Here is a 21724-nt window from a genome sequence, read left to right as displayed (position 1 = left end):
CTGGTGGTCCCAGGCCAAGGCCTTGCAGCTCGCCCTGAGGTGAGGGGCGGGGCATTGACCCGGTGGCCTGGAGGAGGCAGTTGGAAATTCCCAGGGCTTCAAGGCATGGGCTTAACCCCGCATTGAAAAGCCTAGAGAGCATTGCGTATAAGCCCCATGTCCAAAACAGGTGGGGATTGCTGCAGGTGCCAGGGAGAGGCGGAGGCTTCCAACCTTCAAGCTGTGTCTTTCTCCCATAGAAGAGCTGTCCCAAATTTGTGCCTACATATCCCAGAAGCACACTCACCTTTGTAATTTTTCTTTCTTAGGAAAAAAAAGATGTCATGAAACTTGAGTTACCTCTACTGCAGCTGCCCCATTTTTTATGGGTATCATTTTTACAGCAGGCTGAATCTCTACAAGACATATGCTGGAAAAGCTCTGTAAGTATGTATTTGCTTCTAAAAATGCCATTCTGAATTTCACACAGTGATGACATCTTTCTGACACAGCATGTGACATTGCTGCACAATTCGGTTCTTCTGGAGAGGCTAAAAATAAGCATTCAGCCACTAAACTGGATTCATATTTCGGTCAAGAGTTTTAGTTGTCTCTCCATTTGCTACTGTTTCAATGGTCTACTGCAGGACTAGAATTTTCCTACTGAAGATGACAGATGCCATTTCCCTCTCAAACCTGCAGGAGTAAGACAAGCCGCTGCTAGAGAGTTATTTGTAACATGACTGCTGTTTATCAGTACAAGCAATGAACCACCTCATTTTCCTTACTAGTATTAGGATATGAAAGGTAAACCAGGTTCAGTCCCATCTGCAGTAGCTAAGGAGACAAATCCAAACTCAGGGTTCTGCTCTGCTTCTTCAGTCCCTGTTACAAAACCAGTTCTCAGTAATTCAGGGTATTGCAGCATCCCACTTTTGTGGCATCACCGAAGGCTAACTCCTGACAGAAAAGAAACCTTGGGCCAAGAGATCGTATGCAAATGCTCTTGTGTAGCTATGCAACATTACTAAGCCAGACCCAGCAGAAATTGTGCAACCTTGCAGCCATCGCTGCAGAAGCACTGGCGTGTCTCACATCTCAGTAGAATAAATCAGACTGTGTGCAGCTTCCTACTGCCACTGCAGAGTTATTTCTGGCAGCCAAGCCAGCTGGTTTCAAGCAGCAGACAGGAGCGCAGATGTGTGTAGACTTTCACGATAGCAACAAGAAAGCGCCAACAGACTTTATTTGCTTTGTCAACAGTAAGACTGGGATGAATTGGAGGTGAGATTGTAAGCAGGATAAGCCAGTAAAGTCTTTCATGAAAGTCTTGCGTGTGTGCTTCCGTGCCGTATTGATTGCCCAGCCTGTGAGTATGAACAAAACATGGTCAAGCCACATCAGCCACAGACTTGCCTGAGCGTATCCCCCCAGTCGTCTACTGTCACTGTAGCAATCTCAGAATTGGGGTTGTCTGAGTCTTTCCAGTTCTTGGCATGTTGGTCACATCTGCATTTTTAGCAGCTAAAAGAGATTTGTACTAAAGGAACTAAGGTTTTTTTTTGTGAAACTTCACTGGTTGTGGAGAAATGTTAGGAATGCTGCTAGCCTCAGTTTCTTTGAACATAAGCATTTTAATAAAGGCTGCCTAAATGCTCTGTTTGGTCCCCAAGATACCAATATTCCACAAGGTTTGGTTTCTGTTTTCTTTCCCCATTGAAAATTATTAGGTAAGAAATACAAATAGGAGTCTCCTCATTTACGTACACTGCAATATTGAGAAGAATTCTCAACCATTTTAAACTTTCTAAAGAAATAATGTATTGAGTGTTCTGTGTAGGTGTGTGGGTCTCTACGTTTCTGTGCTGTTTCTGCTTAAAATGCTGCCAGCCAGGCTAATGTTCTCAGTGGTGTTTGAGTGATGGAACAGAGAGAAAAGTGAGTTGCTGTATTTCCTAATGCAAACTTAAAAACAACCAACCAAATATAACCTCCTTTGCTGTCTTGACTTGTGCTTTAGAATACCATGAAAACACAAGCTAGAAATAGGTTTTCTTTATAGTGTGGTTCAGGTAGAAGCGGTAGCAAGCTGATGCCTATGCATTTTTAACAGTGGGCTCTGCTGACAGGCTAGGGGTACTGCTGTTTACAAACTATACTCAGGTACATGCCATGATTTGAAAGTCAAGATACGTAACATTTAGTATGAATAAAGCCAGAGCATTGAGAATTCTAAACAAGAGGCAAGTATTTTCTTGGCTGCATTTCTTGAATGAAGTGAAAACAGTGGTCTTTAGTTCCCTGAAAACAAATTATTTAATTTAGTACATTCTTAGTAACAAAAACACCAAATGATTTCTTTAAGGTATTGTTTGCATAACATTTAAACTAAAAATATGCTATGCAAACAATGAGGATTCTAAAATGGACACTCAACAAACAAATGTTCACTCACTGTTTTAATCAGATCCTGGACTCCCTGAAACATTGTAGTTAAAAACATCCTTAATTTTGTCATAAAGGACTAGCAAAGGACATTGGAGGGTGCTCCACATAAGAAAGCATTAAGCCCCTCTCATGTGCGTATATTCATAAAGCAGTCAGTGGTTCCTTTATATTGACATTCAGTTCCCCCTCTCTGCACGCAAATAACAAGGACAAATCATCACTGCACCGAGAAGGAAACTCAGATGCCTAGCAAAATTTATCTTTCTTTAGTAAAGAGCACTAGAGAACTTTTCCCTAATGTTTCTCATACTGCAAAGGTGTGATCTTTTACCTAATAAATATTCATCTGATGTAGTGCTCTGTTAGTTGGTTCCTATAGCTAAATTTAGAAGGGCTGTGATCCTTCTTCCAATGCTGCTTTTAAGCTTTACTGGGCCAGTAGAAGGCTTAGGAATTAAATGAGGTCACCCCAGCCAGTCCTAAGGGTGCTCTAAATTGTTTCAATGCTATTAAAATTTCCACAGCTCATTTTTTTCCTTCTTTAGTACCACTGAAATATTTTTACACCTTGTGGAGTTCAGTTCATTAGTAATCAATAGAGTCCTCTAAAAATTGTTAAGGTCTTGACTAGCACAATAACATTTATGTTATTGGAAGGTTAAGATGAAGCACAGTTCAGTTTTCATCTAGCCCACCTTGTTTCTGAGCATTAATTTGCCTGACAAATAAAAACAAAGCAGAAGGGAGGGTTTGTTGGGTAGAGATCTCAGCACTATCTTCACTAAAACTTGCTTCAGGTGCTTACAGATGAAGGAACTAATGGGTGACAAGCAGTGAATGCTCACATGCACACAACATCATAATTTCTGTACAAGTTAGAGCTAAGGAACTTAACCCTCCCTTCAGCTTTTCTCAAGCACAGTGGGAGTGACAACCAGGCCAGCTGCTTTAAGTCTTGAAAATCTCAGCAGTGGGCCAGAGACAGCCCAGAGGAACCATGTGTGGCCATGCTGTGCACAGCAGAGTGCTTGGAATGGGTTGCCCAGAGAAGCTGTGGCTGACACATCCCTAGCAGTGCGCAAGGCCATGTTGGATGGGGCTTGGAGCAAACTGCTCTAGTGGAAGGTGTCCCCGCCCATGGTAGGGGTTTGGAACTGGATGAGCTTTAAGGTCCCTTCAAACCCAGACCACTCTGGGATTCTATGAAATATGCCCACTCTGGAAGCTGGCATAGTGAAAACAGCAAATCTTTCAGATACTCTTGAGTAACCCCACAGCTCTGACAAAGCATTTTTTTTGTAGATGTACTTGGTAAACTGTCAAACAATTCCTTTTCTGGAACTGCAGTCTCTTCAGGATCCGACACCTATGTTAGGAACTGGCACTGTTTCTTGTCTTCGCTAGTGAAAAACACGTACACTTTTTTTCTTTTTTTTGGAGTGGTTAACTAAAATCCCTCTCTTCATGTGAAATTCGGCTGAAGACACTAGTTTTTACTTATTTTTTTTTTAACTTAAATCAGCTACACTGTAAGCTGAATCCACCTGTAATGTCAAAGTAAGGTTTTAGACTGTCTATAATGTCAGAAACATAACCTTGCCTACTTTAGGCCTTTGTGATGTTCTCTGCAGCTAATAACATGATGTTTGAAATTTCTGATGAAGCAAGTCTCATGTTTTATAATGTCCTCTGTTAGGAATTAAGGTATGAGATCACTACAGATTTCCTGAATTTAATGCATATAGGAAATAAATCTGTGGTAAATACTCACATGAATCAATATAAATAAGCATAGTAACATAGCTAAAAAACATTTTAAATATGTTGGTTTGAATTGACATGATATATGCAAATTAAAAGATACTTGGTTGTTACTGCTTAGTTGAGAAATCAATTTTGCTGAAGGCAGTAACTGTGCTTATTATTTCAGGAAGTTACTCCATCTGGCAAATACACTTTCAAGGAATAAAAGGTGCTATATTTAATTCAGGGCTTGCTCTTGAATCAGAAGCAGCATCATTATAAGAAATTGATAAAAATCATACTAATCAGCTTTATTTGTACCTGAAACTTCAGAACAACATGAGACACCACATGAAATATATTTATACATCCACAACATATATTCGTCCTCTCATTCTCACCTTTTGTGCTAGTAAACCCATTATCTTACTTCAGATGATTAGAATTTATGTTTTTAATAATCTTGATACTATCCACTATCCTAATGGAAAGTTGATTACCAGAAATGCAGGCAATTCTTTGTGAAGGTCTCAAGAGGCACAGGACTTGGGAATAAAGACAGCATTAACTGTGGGCCTGCTGCTGATTAAGCAGATAAAGCGGAATCTGAAGACAGTGAAATCATATTTAGTCTGAAAAAAAGAATTCTAATGGTGCTAATGGTCTTTGCTCACTGTGAGCTTCAAGGTTCCTGTTATTTAGGACAGATTACCAGTGGTATGCAGGCATTATGCAATAATCCCAATATCCCTTGGGGTATTTTTGAAAGCATCTAAACAAGTTCTATGCCAACATATATTATGCTTTTCTTTTGAGTTTCTGGAATATCAAGAGAAAAGATACTCTTGAAACAAAATGTAGAGACACTTCTTTGGAACTCACAAGTCCTTTCTAGTACCAGATGGCACAGCGTCCTTAGGGATGCAGGGGACAAGGTCCTGATTTTTCAGTAGTGTATTTGCGGGGTTTTTATTTTGTGTTTGAGGATGATCTTCATAGCAAGAATTTTTATTCTGAAGTGTACTTCTGAACTACCTAGTAAACTTACCTGCTGCAACAAGATCCAACATTAATTGCTCATAACGCAGTGTAATAGCAATCACATGCTCAGAAGTAATTCTCAGCTTGTACTGAGCTTTGAAGATCACTGATCCTACCTCACACCTGGGGAGCAGCTGTGTGCCACAAAGGCTGTTCTTACGACCCCATTAGCTGAGATAATAAAGGATATTATTCTACCCACAAACTTGTCTTACTCCAGATATCTGGCTTCTGAGTGGGAAAAAGAAAACAGATCCTGTTTTTCTACTAAAAGCTCTCACCAAGCTGTGAACATACTTTTACCAGGCTCCCACAATATTATTACTTCATTTTACTTCTTGTCTTTCTGGAGATGTTTCCACTTTTCTCAGTAGAGTCTCATCTGCTGTAAGGCTAGGCAGGGCTTCAGTTACCACAACCAACTTCTAAAATCTCAGAAGTAATTTTCAGAAAAGGGTTGCAAGCTAGACCGTACGTGCATCATCATGTCTCCTGACAAAGAAGAAGACAGCATTCTGGAGGATGTAGTCACAACTTGAGCAATGAAAAAAGAAAGAATCAATGGAGTTTCTTTTGGGTTTGGCAATAATGAATCCAAAATAAACCAAAAATGGACACCTGTACAAATTCTATAAAATGTTTGCCAAATCCAGGGCATCTTTAGTATAATTTTGATAATTTCTCTCAATTCTACTGTAAAATGATTTGGCTCTTCAGCCATATATTCTATTGACCACAAGTAACTGTCAAGACAAAAGCTGTAACTAACATTCTCACTAGTTCCCAATTGTCCTGGTTTCAGCCGTAACAGTTATTTTTCTTCTAATAGCTGCTGCAGTGCTGTGTTTTGGCTTCAGTCTGAGAACAATGTTGATAAACCACCAATGTTTCTGGTTGATGCTAAGTAATGCTTACTCCGATCAAGGACTTTTCACTCTCATGCTCTGCCAGTGAGAAGGGGCAGGAGAAGCCAGGAGAGAGCAGAGACAGGACACCTGACCCAAACTAGTCGAAGGGGTGTATTCCATCCACAGCACCTCATGCCCAGTATATAAACTGGGGGGGTTACCTGGAAGGGCAAATTGATGCTTAGTTTGGGGTGGGTATCGGTTGGTGGGTGGTGAGCAATTGTATTGTGCATCACCTGTGTTTTCTGAACTTACCTGTCTTCTTTTGTTGTTTCCTATTATTATTGGTATTCTATTATCACTTTATTTTACCTTAGTTATTAAATTGTCCTTATCTCAACCCATGGGGTTTATATTCTTTCAACTTTCTTCCCCATACCAGCTAATGGAGGAGGGGAAGGGGAGGGATGAGCAAGTGGCTGCATGGTGCCAAGTTACTGGCTGGGCTTAAACCATGACACTAACAAGTATTTCAAATACCGTGACAAAGATTTTAAATGTGTGCATTTTCACTTTTAACTTTAATGGTGGCAAAACATCCAAAATAGGAGGCTTGGAATACAATGATTCTCTGCACTGAAACACCAAAACCCCAATGCAGGCCAGGAAAGTCCATCTCTGTTTCCAGTTTTAACAATACAGTCACCAAGTCCTTGAACTGTTGCTCACCAGCACCTAATGTAAAAGAAATTTATGCACACTGTCAGACATTACAGAAGATCTTTTAGTACAAACTACTTCACGTGACTGAAACGTAAACAGCACAGACAATTGTTTTGGCCACTTATGAAGAAAGCATAAAGAAATACAGCCACATGGATGGATGAAGACAGTTTATTCAGATAGTGGTATCCAGTTTCTGAAGCACTTTCAGGTCGAGTAACTGCTATTCCAGTTTTGTCCTCATTCAGCAGAATGCTTATGTATGAATTCTCCTGCTCTTTCTCCAGAAAGACTTTTTTTTTTCCCCTGTGTAATACCATGCTTTCACTTCCTCCACACACATTCTTACTCATTTATTAGAATTTCTCATTTCAGCACTTTGCTGTAGTCGATCACAAGCCCTAAGCTGTGACGAACTTAAAAAAATCCACTTATATCCATAGATTTTTCATATGTTTCTGCATACAATGGGTAACTTCACCCAAGCTCTTATCATTCTTTCTCTACAGCTGAAAACACAGCAAGCAATAAGCTAGTCTTTGAAGGAAGAATTACAAACTGTACACCTTCTTGTACTGAAGATACAATGAAAATATTAATTCAGCACAAGTACAGGGCACAAAAAGCAATGGGTAAACTCAAGCTGCCAATTCCTAGGACAACCTTGCGCAGCACAGACAGCAACTAAAGTCACCTTGTCCCATTGCAGGTGCACTAGGAAAGCCAACAACAATACAGAGATTTCTCTCTCTGCTGCAGGGCCTTACAGGCACTGTTTTAGGGACATTAGTTTTATCTTTGAATGAATGAAACATATATCCAAAGACATATGCTTTACCAAAAATCTTTGTTGAAAATCTTCACTTGATAACACAGAGTGGTCATTAGCTCTTTAAATGATACCACATAAAACCGTAAGTTAGCAAAAAATAAACTCCTCTAGTTTTTGGCATCCACAATTGGCAAAATTCAGGTAAATTTTTCTATATAGAATCTAAAAATAACAGTCTTAAAGTAAGACCTATGCTGGAGTATTTCAAAATTTCCACTTCTGAAGATTCTCTGGCTATTCTTATATTTATTAAAAATGTATTTGTAAGCCATTTTCTTTTTTCAACTTTGGGATTATTGTGTGCTCTTGTGACCCAGATAGCTGATAACATCTTTTGCATCTGTAATCATCCAGTCCTTCACATGGATCTCCCTGATAGAACTGTGCATCAATTCTCCATGATGAGGGAATGAGAAAACATAAAAATCAATATACTTACTTTCACTGTGGCCCATACTGTTCATCAAATAAAAAAAAAAAGCCTACCACAGCAGAAGAAACATTTTGCATCACATTTGTAGGTGGTGATCACAGCTATGATGCTTAAATGCTTTGATGATTAAATGCTGTGATGATTAAATAGCATTTCAGGTACACTGTGTATAGTAAATGCAGACTGTGTAGATGTACCCCAAATCAATTTTTATTTGCTGGTTCAGTAACAGCAGTGATGTAGCTGTAGTAGCGTGGAGTCCAGCGTAGCTTAACTGCACTAATATTTTATCAGCTGTACAGAAGGCTTTGCAACCTGCCCTAGCTCATGTTGCTGTATGAACAGTTGCTAGTTGTAGAAGCAGCAGAGGGGGCAGCTGCAACCTCAAGATGCTTGGCTGTGCCCATACTACCTTCAATACAGTGTCTGGTGCGTAGATGTAAACTATCTTCTTTAACAGAAAGTCCCATGTACTTTACAGTCTAAAGGTTTTAGTAATTATTATTTGTTTTAAAGATAATCCAGCTAAGCAAAATCTAACACAAATACCTATAATGTCTTCCCATGTCCCACCCTGTACAGAACATATAAGAAAGCATCCAAAGACTCTGAGCTTTAGGAGTGGAATTCCTACATTGCTAAATGCTGTACTTCTGAAGAAATTAATCTTGAGTGCTACTCATGGAAGGTTTCTAAAATTTTAGTCACAAGCTCATACACATGTAAACCATCTGGTAACACTTCTAGGAGATGGCAAGGAGATTTGAAGAACTATAAACACTGTTATTTACATCATGCATGTTTTCCACTGGAAGGAAAGAAGGAGAACAGCAACCTTAAACTCTTTACATACAAAATGACTGTAATGGAAAATGGACCACTTAAGAATTGGCTTGCAATACAAGGAGATTAATCAAACTTTAATGACTGACAGCATTCCTTGTGGTCAGCACCACCCAAAAAGCCTGTGGCAAAAAGTTTCTGACATTGCAGGAAAAAACTGCCAACAAGAGAAAGCACAAAACACTGGACTTTTGTTTAAATTATCAAAACCAAACCAAAGAAATCCTAAACCAGATAACCTAAGAAAGAGAACAAATAAAGCAGATTTTCAGATAATTTCACATCACAACAAATTAAATAGGAAGCACTTATTTTCCATTCTGCTGATATGAGTTAATTTTATGTAATTTGTCAAATGCCAATATCAACATTTCATGTTCCAAGACCAAGATTTCTTGTAATTAATTCCATGGATGTATTTCTCTGTATCTCCTAAGAATCCATCCAAATTAGGGAACTTGTCCTAAGTACACAAAATTGCAAAGTAGGGCAGCATAGCCCAAAACCTTAATTGCCTTTTGAACTGTAGCCTAATCCTGCTCCCTTTCTGATGCACTGTACTAAACTTAAATGTTCTTAAAATGCTTTAATCATTGGTAAACAACATTTCTAGCTTTACATGTAGCAAGAAATCAGTTTTCAATGTGAAGCATCACTTATCTACAGCAGTAATATGCACTGTATTATCTGTAAGTTTTTTGAACACTTGCAAACTAATGTTTATCACAAAAATACTATGAAAAAAAATAAAATGAGAGACTCCTGGTTGAGGGACACAACCCAAGAACTTCATCCATTAGAATAAAAGCAGCTGTAATTTCACGTGAGTGAAATTACAAACATAGAATTCATAGAATCACAAAATGGTTTGGATTGGAAAGGACCTTAAGATCATCTAGTTCCAATCCCCTGCCATGGGCAGGGACACCTCACACTAGACCATGTCACCCAAGTCTCTGTCCAACCTGGCCTTGAACACTGCCAGGGATGGAGCATTTACCAGTTCTTTGGGCAACCTGTTCTGGTGCCTCACCACCCTCACAGTAAAGAACTTATTTAATCTAAACTTCTGTTTAAGTTTGGAGACTAGAGTACCAGTTAATGCAATATATGAAAAGGCAGTCAGGCTTTTTGACAAAGCCCAGTGTCTGAATCCAGGATTTTTAGTATCTATCTTAATACTTGCACCAATTAACTCCAAAATAATTATACATCCTGAACACAACTTTGAAAATTCTGACTGCAGTTAGGTACGCACATCTCACAGAACTATTGAAGATCAAAGCCCAGATTTCATTACCTTCGATAGCAAGATTTACAGTAACCCATGTTTGTGCTTTCTCGTTATAAAATAAGCCATTACAAAATTTCATCTGTACTACTACTGATTACCAGTCATACTCACAGAATTGCAGAGCTCCTGACCACATCTAGTTTACTAAACAGAACTAATACACAAGACATTATTTACCTGTTTTTCTTTATCCACTTTGGATGCAAAAAAATCTGTTTGCATTTGTCCTTAAAAGCAAAGTTTAGAGCCTGTGTTGGGAAAGTCTGTGTGACATTTGCAAATTGCCATGCCAAACACAGAAAAATCCTATAGAAAAAGAAACATCTTTAACATTTCCAAAGTTTATACTACACCAAGTATATTATACGATATTCCTTCTATTGTTTCTACTTCAGTATGAGCTGTAACGAAGGTCAAACGCATTCCTTTTCAGGTCCTTTATATTTCAGGCATTTGGTACTTGAAATCTGGATTAATTCTGACACTTACTAAAAGGTACGTGCATTATGTGTTAGCATGACAAAATCTAAAACTGCAAGTGAAACCATCAATAATGCTGAGAACTATGTAAGATTTTCAACTTCCTGACCTCATACATTTTTAAGACTAGGGATACCTATGGCAAGTGCAGAACAGAAGAATATTTCAGAGAACTGTGTAGAAGTTTTCCTGCAGTAGTCTCCTATTTCTTTATTGCTTCCATAGGGGGTGCTCACACTCCATACTAAAAAAAAAAACAACAAACAATGAACGGTGTATACGGGTGTTAAACTTGGTAGTGCTTCTGTAATGATATTCTTCTTAAAAATTAACGAAAGGATCCCTTTGGACTCAAGGATAAGAAGCTAGATGAAGCTGAGGAGGTAGTGCAGGAGCAAATCTGATGTGGATTATGAGAAAATATGGCAACGTTAGACTTTGCTAAACAGTGAGTCTTAATGCTACCGTTTTAACTCCTTTAGTAGCTTCTGTGTAGTAGTAGGAACAGTAGTATCTGTTCCTTTTAACATTAATTCTAGACACTGATTCACAGTGTCTGTAATCTTGCTGAAAACTAAAAAGCTACAAGATTTGTATCCAAGATACCTGATAAAAGTCTGTGTTCTGTGGGAAATGAAATCCTGTCATCCTTTGGAGCTTTTTTTAAAACATACTCTTGAAAAAATCTGCCAAATAGAGTGTCTGCTCAGGTGACTAACAAAGTAACCACTGAAAATGTCCTTCAGTATAGTATCAACATGATTAATGCAAATTTTGCAATGCTTTGTTTTTGAACTACATTGCTTTGAGTATAAAAGTTTTACTGTATTCAGATGCCCTTAACACTGTTTAAGGTACGGTTTCTTGTGAAGGAGCAAGCCCATCTGAATAGCTCCTGGGTTCCGAAGGAGTCCCAGCTTCCTTCGGTTGTTCTTTTCTTCACACGCAGCTGTGCATTCACACTGTTTCTTCTGCATTGACTCAGTTGTGTGTTTGACCCAGCTGAATTCAACCCAGTACGCTAGCAGCAGACTGGGCAGTCTGACTAAACACAAGGATCTAGATAAAAGTTAGCTGTCTTCTTTTTAAAACACTTAAATAATCTTTTTTTTAGCACTGAAATCATATAACCCAGCATTTAAAAAATTGAAACGAGACAAATCTGAGCAAAACCACCCTTTTCCATACAGAAACGCTTCTGTGCACAAACACATTTTCAAGTTCTGTAAAAGGTGTTAAACTGGGTAAAAGCAGTGCAGCAGAGACTGCTCACTTTCCTATGTGCCTTCCTCCATCTACTACGATATCTAATACTAGACTTCTAAAAGGTGCTGTTCAGGTGTCATCCATACCAATACATATTTTTATTTTTCAAACAGAATAAATCTCGCATCACTTGATTTACAGATGAGGAACAAATCTAAGGCACTATTGACATAACTCAGTTTTGTAGATTTCAAGTTGAAATTCTGCTTTTCATTTTCTAGGAATCATCAATGTTGGAGAAGGCTAATTTAATAAAATCTTCAATCATAGAATCATAGAAGGGTTTGGGTTGGAAAGGACCTTAAGATCAAGTTCCAACCCCCCTGCCATGGGCAGGGACACCTCACACTAAAACATGCCACCCAAGGCTCTGTCCAACCTGGCCTTGAACACCACCAGGGATGGAGCATTCACAACTTCCTTGGGCAAATACAATGGCCAGTGGCTTAGGAACTTCATTTGCCAGCTCCTTCAGGACCTGCGGATGGATTTCATCAGGTCCCATGGACTTGTGTACATTCAGGTTCTTAAGATGATCTCGAATCAGATCTTCTCCTACATTGGGCCTAAGGTCTTCATTCTCACAGTCCCTGCATCTGCCTTCCAAGACTTGGGTGGTGCATTTGCCAGTGAAGACTGAGGCAAAGAAGTCACCAAGAATCTCAGCCTTCTCCAAATCCAGGGTAGCCAGTTCTCTTAGCTTCTGGACAGAGCCCACCTTGTCCCTAGTCTGTCTTTTATTCACAATGTACCTATAGAATCCCTTCCTGTTATCTTTCACATCCCTAACCAAGTTTAATTCTAACTGGGCCTTAGCTTTCCTGACTTGGTCCCTACCTTCCCAGACAACATCCCTGTATTCTTCCCAGGCTGCCTGTCCTTGCTTTCACCTTTTATACGCCTCTTTTTTCCAAGTTTCCTCAGCAACTCCTTATCCATCCAAGGTGGTCTCCTGGCCCCCCTGCTGCACTTCCTTCTAGTTGGGACACAACACTCCTGAGCTTGTAGCAGGTGATCCTTGAATATCAACCAACAGTCTTAGGCATCTCTGCTCTCTAGGGCTATATCCCACGGAACCTTACTAAGCAGCTTCCTGAAGAGGCCAAAGTCTGCTCTTCTGAAGTCCAGGGCAGTGAGCTTGCTGCATGCTCTTCTCACTGTCCTGAGGATCTCAAACTTGACCATCTCATGATTGCTACTACCAAGGCTGCCCTGGAGCATCACATTTCCAACCAGCCCCTCCCTGCTGGTGAGCACAATGTCAAGCATAGCACCTCTCCTTATTGGCTCCTCTATTACTTGCAGAAGGAAGTTGTCTTCCACACAGTATCATATGCTTTAACTTCAGACCTAAGACTTTTACTACTGCTTGGATTTAAAGCAACTGTGGGTGATTCAAGGCAAGCTGTGAATCAGTCTGGGGTTGTGGGCTGTTATAAGCATTGGATTGACTATTTTAGAAGTACTCTAAACAGTGTAATTTACTAGTGAAAACAAAATCTACAGATTTGATCATGAGAGCCAATGGGGCTGCCTTTACTTCCCTAAATACTTGAATTTTTTGATCCCATTGTTTAAAAAGCAATTTTAGTCATACATTTTATGAAAAGCACTCAGAAAAAGTAAGTAAAATGAGCAGAAAGGAACCTGATAAAATGCTGTGCAGATGACCAGATCTAAATGTGCTGGCGGGGGGCAAAAAGACACCCAAAAATCTCTCATTTTAAGCTAAACTTTGGTTAAAAAAAAAAACATTTTAACAATTTATAGGAAAGCTGAATTTTGTAGAAGACTTCTGATTTTGCAAACATCTTGCCTTATACAGATGCAACCTCACATTTTTTGTAAATCCAGCTGCAAACTGTGGAAGATCTAGCTAAACAAACAGTGTTTAAATAAGAAAATGTGTTAAGTAAAAAACTAGAAGAGTGCTTTACTAGTCTTTAACAAATATATAATTTTTATTACGAAATTTTGAATATAAAATAAGCCAGCTCCATGCTTAAAACCCTCATCCTCCCTGCCCCATTTTCTTTTATAACTTCAAAATTATGTTTTAACAAATATAACCATTATTTATATCACAAGTTAAAACTCATGAAGTCAAGTAAAACATCAAGCACACTATAGTCCTTGAGTGTGCAGGAGACCATACTGTCAAAACCAGTAAGCCATTAGCGCTGGGCAGCCAACTGCCACGAATTGTCTAAAAGATTTCTTTCTGTTTTGATTACCACAGTGTTACTGAAAACATTTGCTATTTTTCATGCCCTTAGGGGAACAATGTTTTAATTAATTGGAATACTTTTTTTCCCTCCATCACCAATTGCCAGATATTCAGAGAGCACTTTCGGGATATCAGCTTATCATGTTACATTTCATATTATACACTGAACAGCATTGAATGTACAAATTATGCAATGTTTTCATCTAATAAAGTTATAATAAAGTTATGCTCAGGATAAATAATTCACCAGTATATAAAAATAAGAACTCTGGTTCTCTGAATTCTTTTTAAGTATTCAGTTGATGAGATCATCAGAATCATCACTGAAGTTTTACCTGTGTCCTACCACAAGGTAGATTTATGTTTTTTAAAAGCATTTCAAGGATGTGGGCACCACAATTAAGTAGTTTTTCTTTATATTGAAGTACTTTCAAGAGACGACAACATCATGAGGTGGGCTGAGTGTTCAGGAAGCTCATCTATGTCACTAAACCAAAGGACAGTTTAAAGGCCAGTTCAACAGCAGCTTCTGTGACTGAGTCATGGAAACAGACATAACACTCCTGAGGTTTGGGATGCAGAATGCGTCTCCTGGGGAAAAAAAGAAAGTATTAAAACAAAATTATCGTATGTGTCAGCTTTTTCTCCTTAACTGTTTGATATATTCTGGTTGTACTCTGAGGTGTCAGTAAGATGTTAAAAACAACTACTGTGTAACACAGGAAATACCTGTGCCTCTCCTTCATCACCTTACTTCTTTCAATACATGAGATTTCTAAATTAAAGTTATTCTCTGCTCAGGTTTCTCATGACTGCATGTGTATGGAAGAAACTTCAGGTTTTCAGGACCTATTTGTATGGTAACTAGTTGGTGTGCTTGCAGTAATCCACATTTCCAGGTTACAAGCTGCAAAAGGGTATCTGGGAGCAAGCCCCACTATTCACATATTTACTCATTTTTAGACTTAATACATCTGGGTAGATACATTCCCACAGGTTAATCTAGTAAGCTCTTTCAGGGGAAGAGCTAAGATAGGAAAGTTGGTAATACAAACTGCAGTTCTGGACATTCCCGGTGAGAAACAATTGTTTTTCTTTTTAAACATCTGACTTGAAGGCAAACAGGTTGAACAAAAGCTCTGTCAAAGAATTTCTACATTTTTATTCCTGGCTAATATAATTACCTGTGGATGACATTTCCTCGTCTTGTAGCAGAAAAAAAGTTCTTAGGCCACATTCAGAAATGTATTTTGCTGTTTTCTGACTTTCCTATTTGTGCAATAGTTGAACTAGTAGAAAATTATAACCCAATGAATTAATCAAGTGTCATCATTTATCTTCCTTTCAGCCCTTGCCTATACTGAATTTCTTTTCATATGGTGAAATCACAACTTCCATTTAACTGGGCATTTTAATTTTTTTTCTCTATTTATCTAGTAGGAATACCAAATAAAGAAGATAAATGTAGAAAAGAAAGCGTGCTGTTGACTGACACTCCTGATATGATGGTCTACTTACTGCAGCTAAAATGTAGATAACACAAAATACAGTAGATGGAGGAAAGAGCAACATAGAAGCACTGGCTACAGAATAGGGCTTATTGGCCTGGACTTACAAAATTACAAGCTCTGATTCATTCTGAGTTGCAAAGAAATGATACATACTACTTTCTCATTACACCTGACTTTAATTGCTTCAAAAATGTATTATTTTTAGTATTTAATGCCTAGGGCAGTATGCTGTTCAAATAAGGCTTAGCTATGTAGCAGTAACTATATGCATCATTAATAAATATCACGTAAAATCAAGTTTAAATAACACCATGAACCACAATGATAATGGCAGAACTTTGAAAACACCCTTTCTAAAATATCTCCAAGACTGGTAGATTGGTTTAATCTTCCCAATGGAAAAAAAACCCCAACAACTAACCAACCACTACAGTTGCTCACCTTCCTTCTTTGTATTACTGAAATCAGCGCTGTGTGTGGAGGAGAGACAGGTGGGAGTGACTTGCAGGGAATGGAGAGGTGAGGAGGTGCATGAGGAGCACAAGGGAAGGGTCTGAAGAGGGTAATGAGAGCGCTCCCACAGGTCTGCATTAGCACAGCGCAGCACGACAGAAGCTGCCAGCTGTGATGTTAACACGCTGGTGTAGTGCTCCCGAGTTAACCAACACGTCTATGCTTTACAGTGGGTGCAACAGCACACCAGTGCAACTTCCCAAATACCAAATCAAAGCCACCTCACTGGGCTCAAGTGTTTCTGTGGTGTGCTGCAGTTAAATTAATTCTCAAAGAATACAGCAGTATGTTCAAAATGGAAAAAACTCTGGGAAAAATAAGATTCGCCTTTAAACTCACCCCACAACCCAGTAATTCACTGTTGGTGGTGGTTTCTTCTGATCAGTCCAGTTTTCAGGAGAGCACTCAAACAAAAGTCCGTGTTCTGTTATCAGATCTAGGTCCTCGGCTGCCTTACTGAATTCTGAAATCCCACTGCCTGCTTTTAGTTTATTCTGTAAAACAATTGGAGAAATGCTAGCATAGATTGAAATATTTTTACATAAACACTAGCAAATATAACTGTGATTTCTTCAGGAATCTCTAATAAATGATATTGCTCTCAAAAAGCCAGACTCAAAAGGTAGAACTAACATGTTTACATGATTCTTTTTTCCAGTTTTGTTACTTTGGCATTAACAGGCTTTCCATTGTTATACATTGGAGGTAGACACATGCTCCCCCATTTTTTTTTTTCCTTCTAGCTGAACAGTTTCTCTAATAAGACATCTGAGATAATACAGGTTCTTTATAAAAGCGTGTTACAACAGCTAAAGGTCTTATTTTTATTTCTCTGTGTGCCTCCCTAATTATGAACTGTGATAGTAAAAGTCTACTGAATAAACTTGGCCAGGCAGGAATTTTTTGTAAATAAACAGTTGAAGCACTTTGCTTAAGTGCGTAAGACGTACAGAAAATCAAGACATTTTTGTTTAAAAGACATTTGAGTTTTTAGGACTATATTTTGTACAAAGCTTTTGAATAAACCTTGCAAAAGTGGTTTTTAAGTGAACTCCTGGTACCTCTTTGGTGAGGATCAAACTGCATGCACAAAAATCATTTTACTCTCTGGCCCTGGCTTGGTGCTCAATAGTCCTGTGAATCCAGTAAGGCCATGGTGTCTTTCACCAGGAAGGTGAAAGGGAAAAAAGACCAGAATGAACATGGAGATAAACAGAGAAGGAATTCTTTCAGAATTTCAGACACTTGTCACTAGTTTAACTCTTCTCCCACTTAAATCAAGGGAAGTTTATTACTGTTTTGTAAATGTCTATGTAATAATGAAAATAACAAGCTTTAAATTTTTTCTTTTTTGAAGCATGATAAGTAGGATGAGATTATGGAAACAGGAGTGGAAATCCCTTTGAAACAAATCTGTTTTAAGAGTGTTGCTAAACCAGGGCATCTCTGGGTCTGCCAATGAAACTTCTGTTCCAAACAGCTGCTTCAAAGGTGAAAGAAAGGGTGAAAGGGTTTTTCTTGAGGAAGAAAAAACCCCACAAAAACCCAATCCCATTCCCCCTCCCCCCGGAAGATCTGGAAAAGACAGCAGAAACATCACAACTATCTTAATTTCTCAAAAATGGTAGAAGAAGTAGTGACATGAACCTCAGAATTTGAGAAACAAAATGACTAATATTCCCCTGAGAAAATATCTTTTTCTAAATTTCTCTAAACATGCTTTGGATTGAATTCATAAAGTATATTCTAAATGACTGCTAGTTCATAGAGTGGAAGAAATTTCAAGATAGACAACTTAACCTTTCCTGTATCTTTCCTTAGTACGTAAAATGGTTTCAAACCCTGTTCTTGCCAATAGTGCTACTGTAAAAGACTTCAGGAATATGTTAGTACTCAGTCTGATAATCTTCACCACCAAAACCATGGGGTTGTTGCCATGCAATTTCCAAGCTTACATTTGTTTATGTTTTAGCACATCTTAATATTACGCTATTCATACTGAAAATATTGAAGAAAAATTATATATTAAGGGGGGATATCTGACAGGACTACAAGAGTCTATATTTTCATATACATTAAAACTTCTTTTCTTCTGATTTTATTTAGGAGTAAGAAAATACTAAGGTGATGATGAAGGAAATGAGGCCAGGGCTGCTTAATACCTATAGTGACATATTTTTTAGGGTTTAAGACTACAGACCTTGTTTTTGCTCAATTTAAAATTTCTTCAAAATTTCTGTACACATTTAAAAGTTAAATTGTGAATCTTCAAGTCTCAGAAAGTGAGGCAAAGCCAATTATTGATCAGTTTACAATATTTTTGCATTATTGGCACAATTTTACAAATCCTAAACTATAACAATATTTAGCTGATGTCAAAGAATAAGCAGTATTATTGTACATTTATATATTTGACCTTCTTGTGCAGTATGAACAAGGAAAACTTCTATTGATTCTTTCACATTCTCCTCATGCAACCTGCCAATTTCAGTATTAATTGTTAGAGCCAACCTGCAAAAACTGCCCCAAATTTCTCAAAAAGAAAAACTTTGTTCTGCAACACATGTTCATCATGTGGTGATTTTCTGATTTTCAGAGCAAAATGAACCCAGCTGCTGCCTACTGTACTCGCTTCTTAAGCCTCCAGGAAAACATGTGCTGAGATAGCTGTGGCCAAAACAGAAGTTTTGACTTTCAGGCGTGAGTTTTTCACTTTTTATGATCTATCCTTAATAGTTGAATGATTTCTTTCTTCAGATTTTTTGGTTTGAACTGTAAACTGTCTATCTAACAGTTATAACCAAAGCACTTTGGTGGTAAGAAGTATTTGTGTATTTTGTCTGCTTGCTTTTGCGTTTGTACATCATCCAACAAAAGTGCCCAGAATAATGGCTCAATGCCAAAGTTCTCAGCCAAACCTCAGGGTTGTAAGAAGTTAACAAAACAATTCACCAAATTCCCTATTTTTCTAACACTTAAAAATTCCTAGAGGATCTACAAGGCACATCAGTCTAATGAGAAGTAACGTTTTTGGTAACTTCAAGAAAACATTAAGAAAAAAATATACTGCTGTTTGCAAATGATGTTCATTCAGTTTGTACTATTACTTCCTGTTTCTCGTTTAGTTTACTTGGATCGTCACTTTAGGATCTAAAAATTACAACTGATAAGCAATTATTCCAACTGATAAACAGTACTCCATTTAGGTTTGTAGTTAATTATTTCTCTTTTACAAAATAACTAAACAGGACACAAATTTAGCAGGGACAAAATGTTATCCTAATTTGGCTGATGTCAGTAAAAATTAACTCTGCAAGTAACAACACAGACTTTTAGCAAAACAGTGTACATTGAACACAAAGTGTTTGAGCTGAAGGGAGTATCTCATAAATGGATTCTTATACCTATTGTTTAGATTTCTGCATTACTACTACCACCTTACTCTAGACGGATTGTTGGGAGTAAAGTCAAACACAAAGCAATACAGGTGTTGACATCCGATCTGTCCATTTTTAAGTCTAATCTAAGTACCCACATAAAGCTCTGGCAGCTGGGATCAGACTTCAGCCCAAGCCAAGAGCAAGTCTTGGACTAGTGTCTTCAGAAAGGGAAACAGCCTCACTATTCTGGCATCCCACCTAATCTAAAATCCAAGAGATCTGGCAGCATAATTAAGAGGAATCAGTGGTTATAGCCAGACTTCTTTTAGACCAATATCCCCATGAACAAAGGATTACAGACATTAGTGTATGGTGAACCTGTAAGCAATCTTGAGTAGTATTAGAGACCAAAGACACCAAGAATGACCAACCATCTCATTGTCAGAAGCCCTCTTGAGGTCACTGTTCAGACACTGACTGCACAGTGAGGGAAGACTGCACTGTCACTGCTCACGTTTAACATTTTCTGTGAAAAAAGAGGGCCTAAATTTCCTTTTGCTGCCAATCTGAAATCCTGTCCCAGCATTAAAATGGCTAAAACCCCTCTCTTACTACTTACAGGTCTTGAAATCAGAGTGTGAAACTTTTAGCTAAGTTACAAACAAGAGTCCTAATATGATACTGAGTAAAAAAATACTATACTGGAGACATGGACTACTTATTTTGAGGGCATCTTTAGCGGGAAAGAGTGCCATAATTGCATGCAAATTTGGTTGGATGGTCAGAGAAAGAACCTGCCCATAATTAAAAATATCAGGAGCTTTAAAAACAACCACACACATGCAAATACACCTGTTAATGAGCTACTTAAATAATGAAGTGAAATACTGTGTTGAGATTGTAAATAGAAAACCAGAAAACAAAGCTTCCATACTTCTTTCCTCATGGACTGCTGAAAAATGTCTCGAATTGAAAGACAGCAACGATAGAAATTCTCAATTAACTGACGGTGGATGGAGCCACCGAGCCGTGCTACTTCTTTGTGAGTTGGAGTGATAAAGATTCCTTGCATCGTTTCCAAGGAGAGATAGTGGAAGAGGGTATTCTCAGGACCAGATGTCAACCTTAAAATTAAACATAAAAATAAATAGGAGTATTCATTTAATAATAAAATATTTTTGAAAGAAATTTCAGTTAAACAAAATATACTTTTGTTTCTTAAGACAAATTGTTTTTCTGGTAACTGCAGTACAGTACAAAAATGGAAACAGACATTCAAAAGGTGCTTATTTCTACATGAAGGAAATCCTGGTAATCTGGACTGTTAATACTCAATTTAAAAATAAAGCAAAAAACTATGGTACAAGGTAGGTATTGCATGTGTGTTCTCAAAAATTCTCACCAAAAACAAAGAAAAGGAGAAATAAAAGCTCTTTTTTGGGGGAGTGGGGCAGGGAAGCAAACCTTTCTTTGGAGCTCAAACAAAACCCCAGAGCAGACTGTGCTGTCACAAGCAACAAGTGAGACCTGGGAAGATCATGGATTTTTTGTCCTATGTAAAACTACGTAGAGATACCAGGGAGGCAAGAAGGTGCATGTATGGTCCAAAACCTCTTATATTTGAACTTCCGAGGTCACATATGTATAGACAAGTACATACATTCTATTGACATATTCTTGAAAAATAGTGGTCTTTTCTAATTAAGATCTCCATTTAAGAACTTCACTTTTGAGAATCCTTGCATAGCAAACTTTTGGTTAGAATAAAACGACACAGGAATTTCAGTGATCTGTGCATATTTAAAAAAGATCCAAGTCTGGCCTTAAAAATGAAATATTTAAAAAAGTCATTTCTTACTTGACAGCATTAAGAAGTTCTGTATCTTTCTCTGAAAGGTTCTTTTTCAGGCTTCCTAAATTAAATGGATTTGGTAGGGTATGTTTTTTTTTAGTGGCCTGAAAAAAAGCATAGATATGAACTAAGAGAGGAAAAAGCGGCAAACAGAAGAACAGAATCAAACAAACAAATCACCTGCTCAGAAAAAAACCCCAGCATTTTCTTTTTTAAAGGCCTAAACAGTTAATTTATATAAGTGTATTTTGCAGCCTATTTTAGACTAAAATGGGTTAGAAGCATGCACAACTGTGCAGCACTTTGTTCTG

At 38.0% G+C, this 21724-nt stretch overlaps 1 protein-coding gene and 1 long non-coding RNA gene across 3 annotated transcripts in view; one reads left to right on the top strand and one right to left on the bottom strand.

Annotated features, from left to right (window-relative positions):
• Window positions 1–211: 211 nt before the first annotated feature.
• LOC130609402 (uncharacterized) lies at window positions 212–2411 on the top strand. Its single transcript, XR_008974778.1, has 2 exons — window positions 212–422; window positions 1820–2411. It is a non-coding gene; the product is annotated as an uncharacterized LOC130609402 (long non-coding RNA).
• An 11965-nt stretch (window positions 2412–14376) lies between these two features.
• The window catches only part of INTU (inturned planar cell polarity protein), a 46606-nt gene continuing 39258 nt past the window's right edge, over window positions 14377–21724 (bottom strand). For both annotated transcript variants that reach the window (XM_057428346.1, XM_057428335.1), the window contains exons 13-16: window positions 21420–21517; window positions 20496–20685; window positions 16521–16675; window positions 14377–14748 (exon numbers count right to left, since the gene is read on the bottom strand). In XM_057428346.1, coding sequence (XP_057284329.1) covers window positions 14637–14748; window positions 16521–16675; window positions 20496–20685; window positions 21420–21517 — 555 coding nt within the window. In that variant the 3' untranslated portion in view covers window positions 14377–14636. The remainder of the gene's footprint in view (window positions 14749–16520; window positions 16676–20495; window positions 20686–21419; window positions 21518–21724) is intronic.

The sequence above is a fragment of the Pezoporus wallicus genome, unplaced genomic scaffold (genome assembly GCF_028554395.1).
Source record: "Pezoporus wallicus isolate ANWC-B61680 ecotype Strahan unplaced genomic scaffold, APGP_CSIRO_Pwel_v1 scaffold_3294, whole genome shotgun sequence".
In the NCBI taxonomy this organism is placed as follows: Eukaryota; Metazoa; Chordata; class Aves; order Psittaciformes; family Psittacidae; genus Pezoporus; species Pezoporus wallicus.
This window is presented reverse-complemented; position numbering and strand designations above follow the sequence as displayed.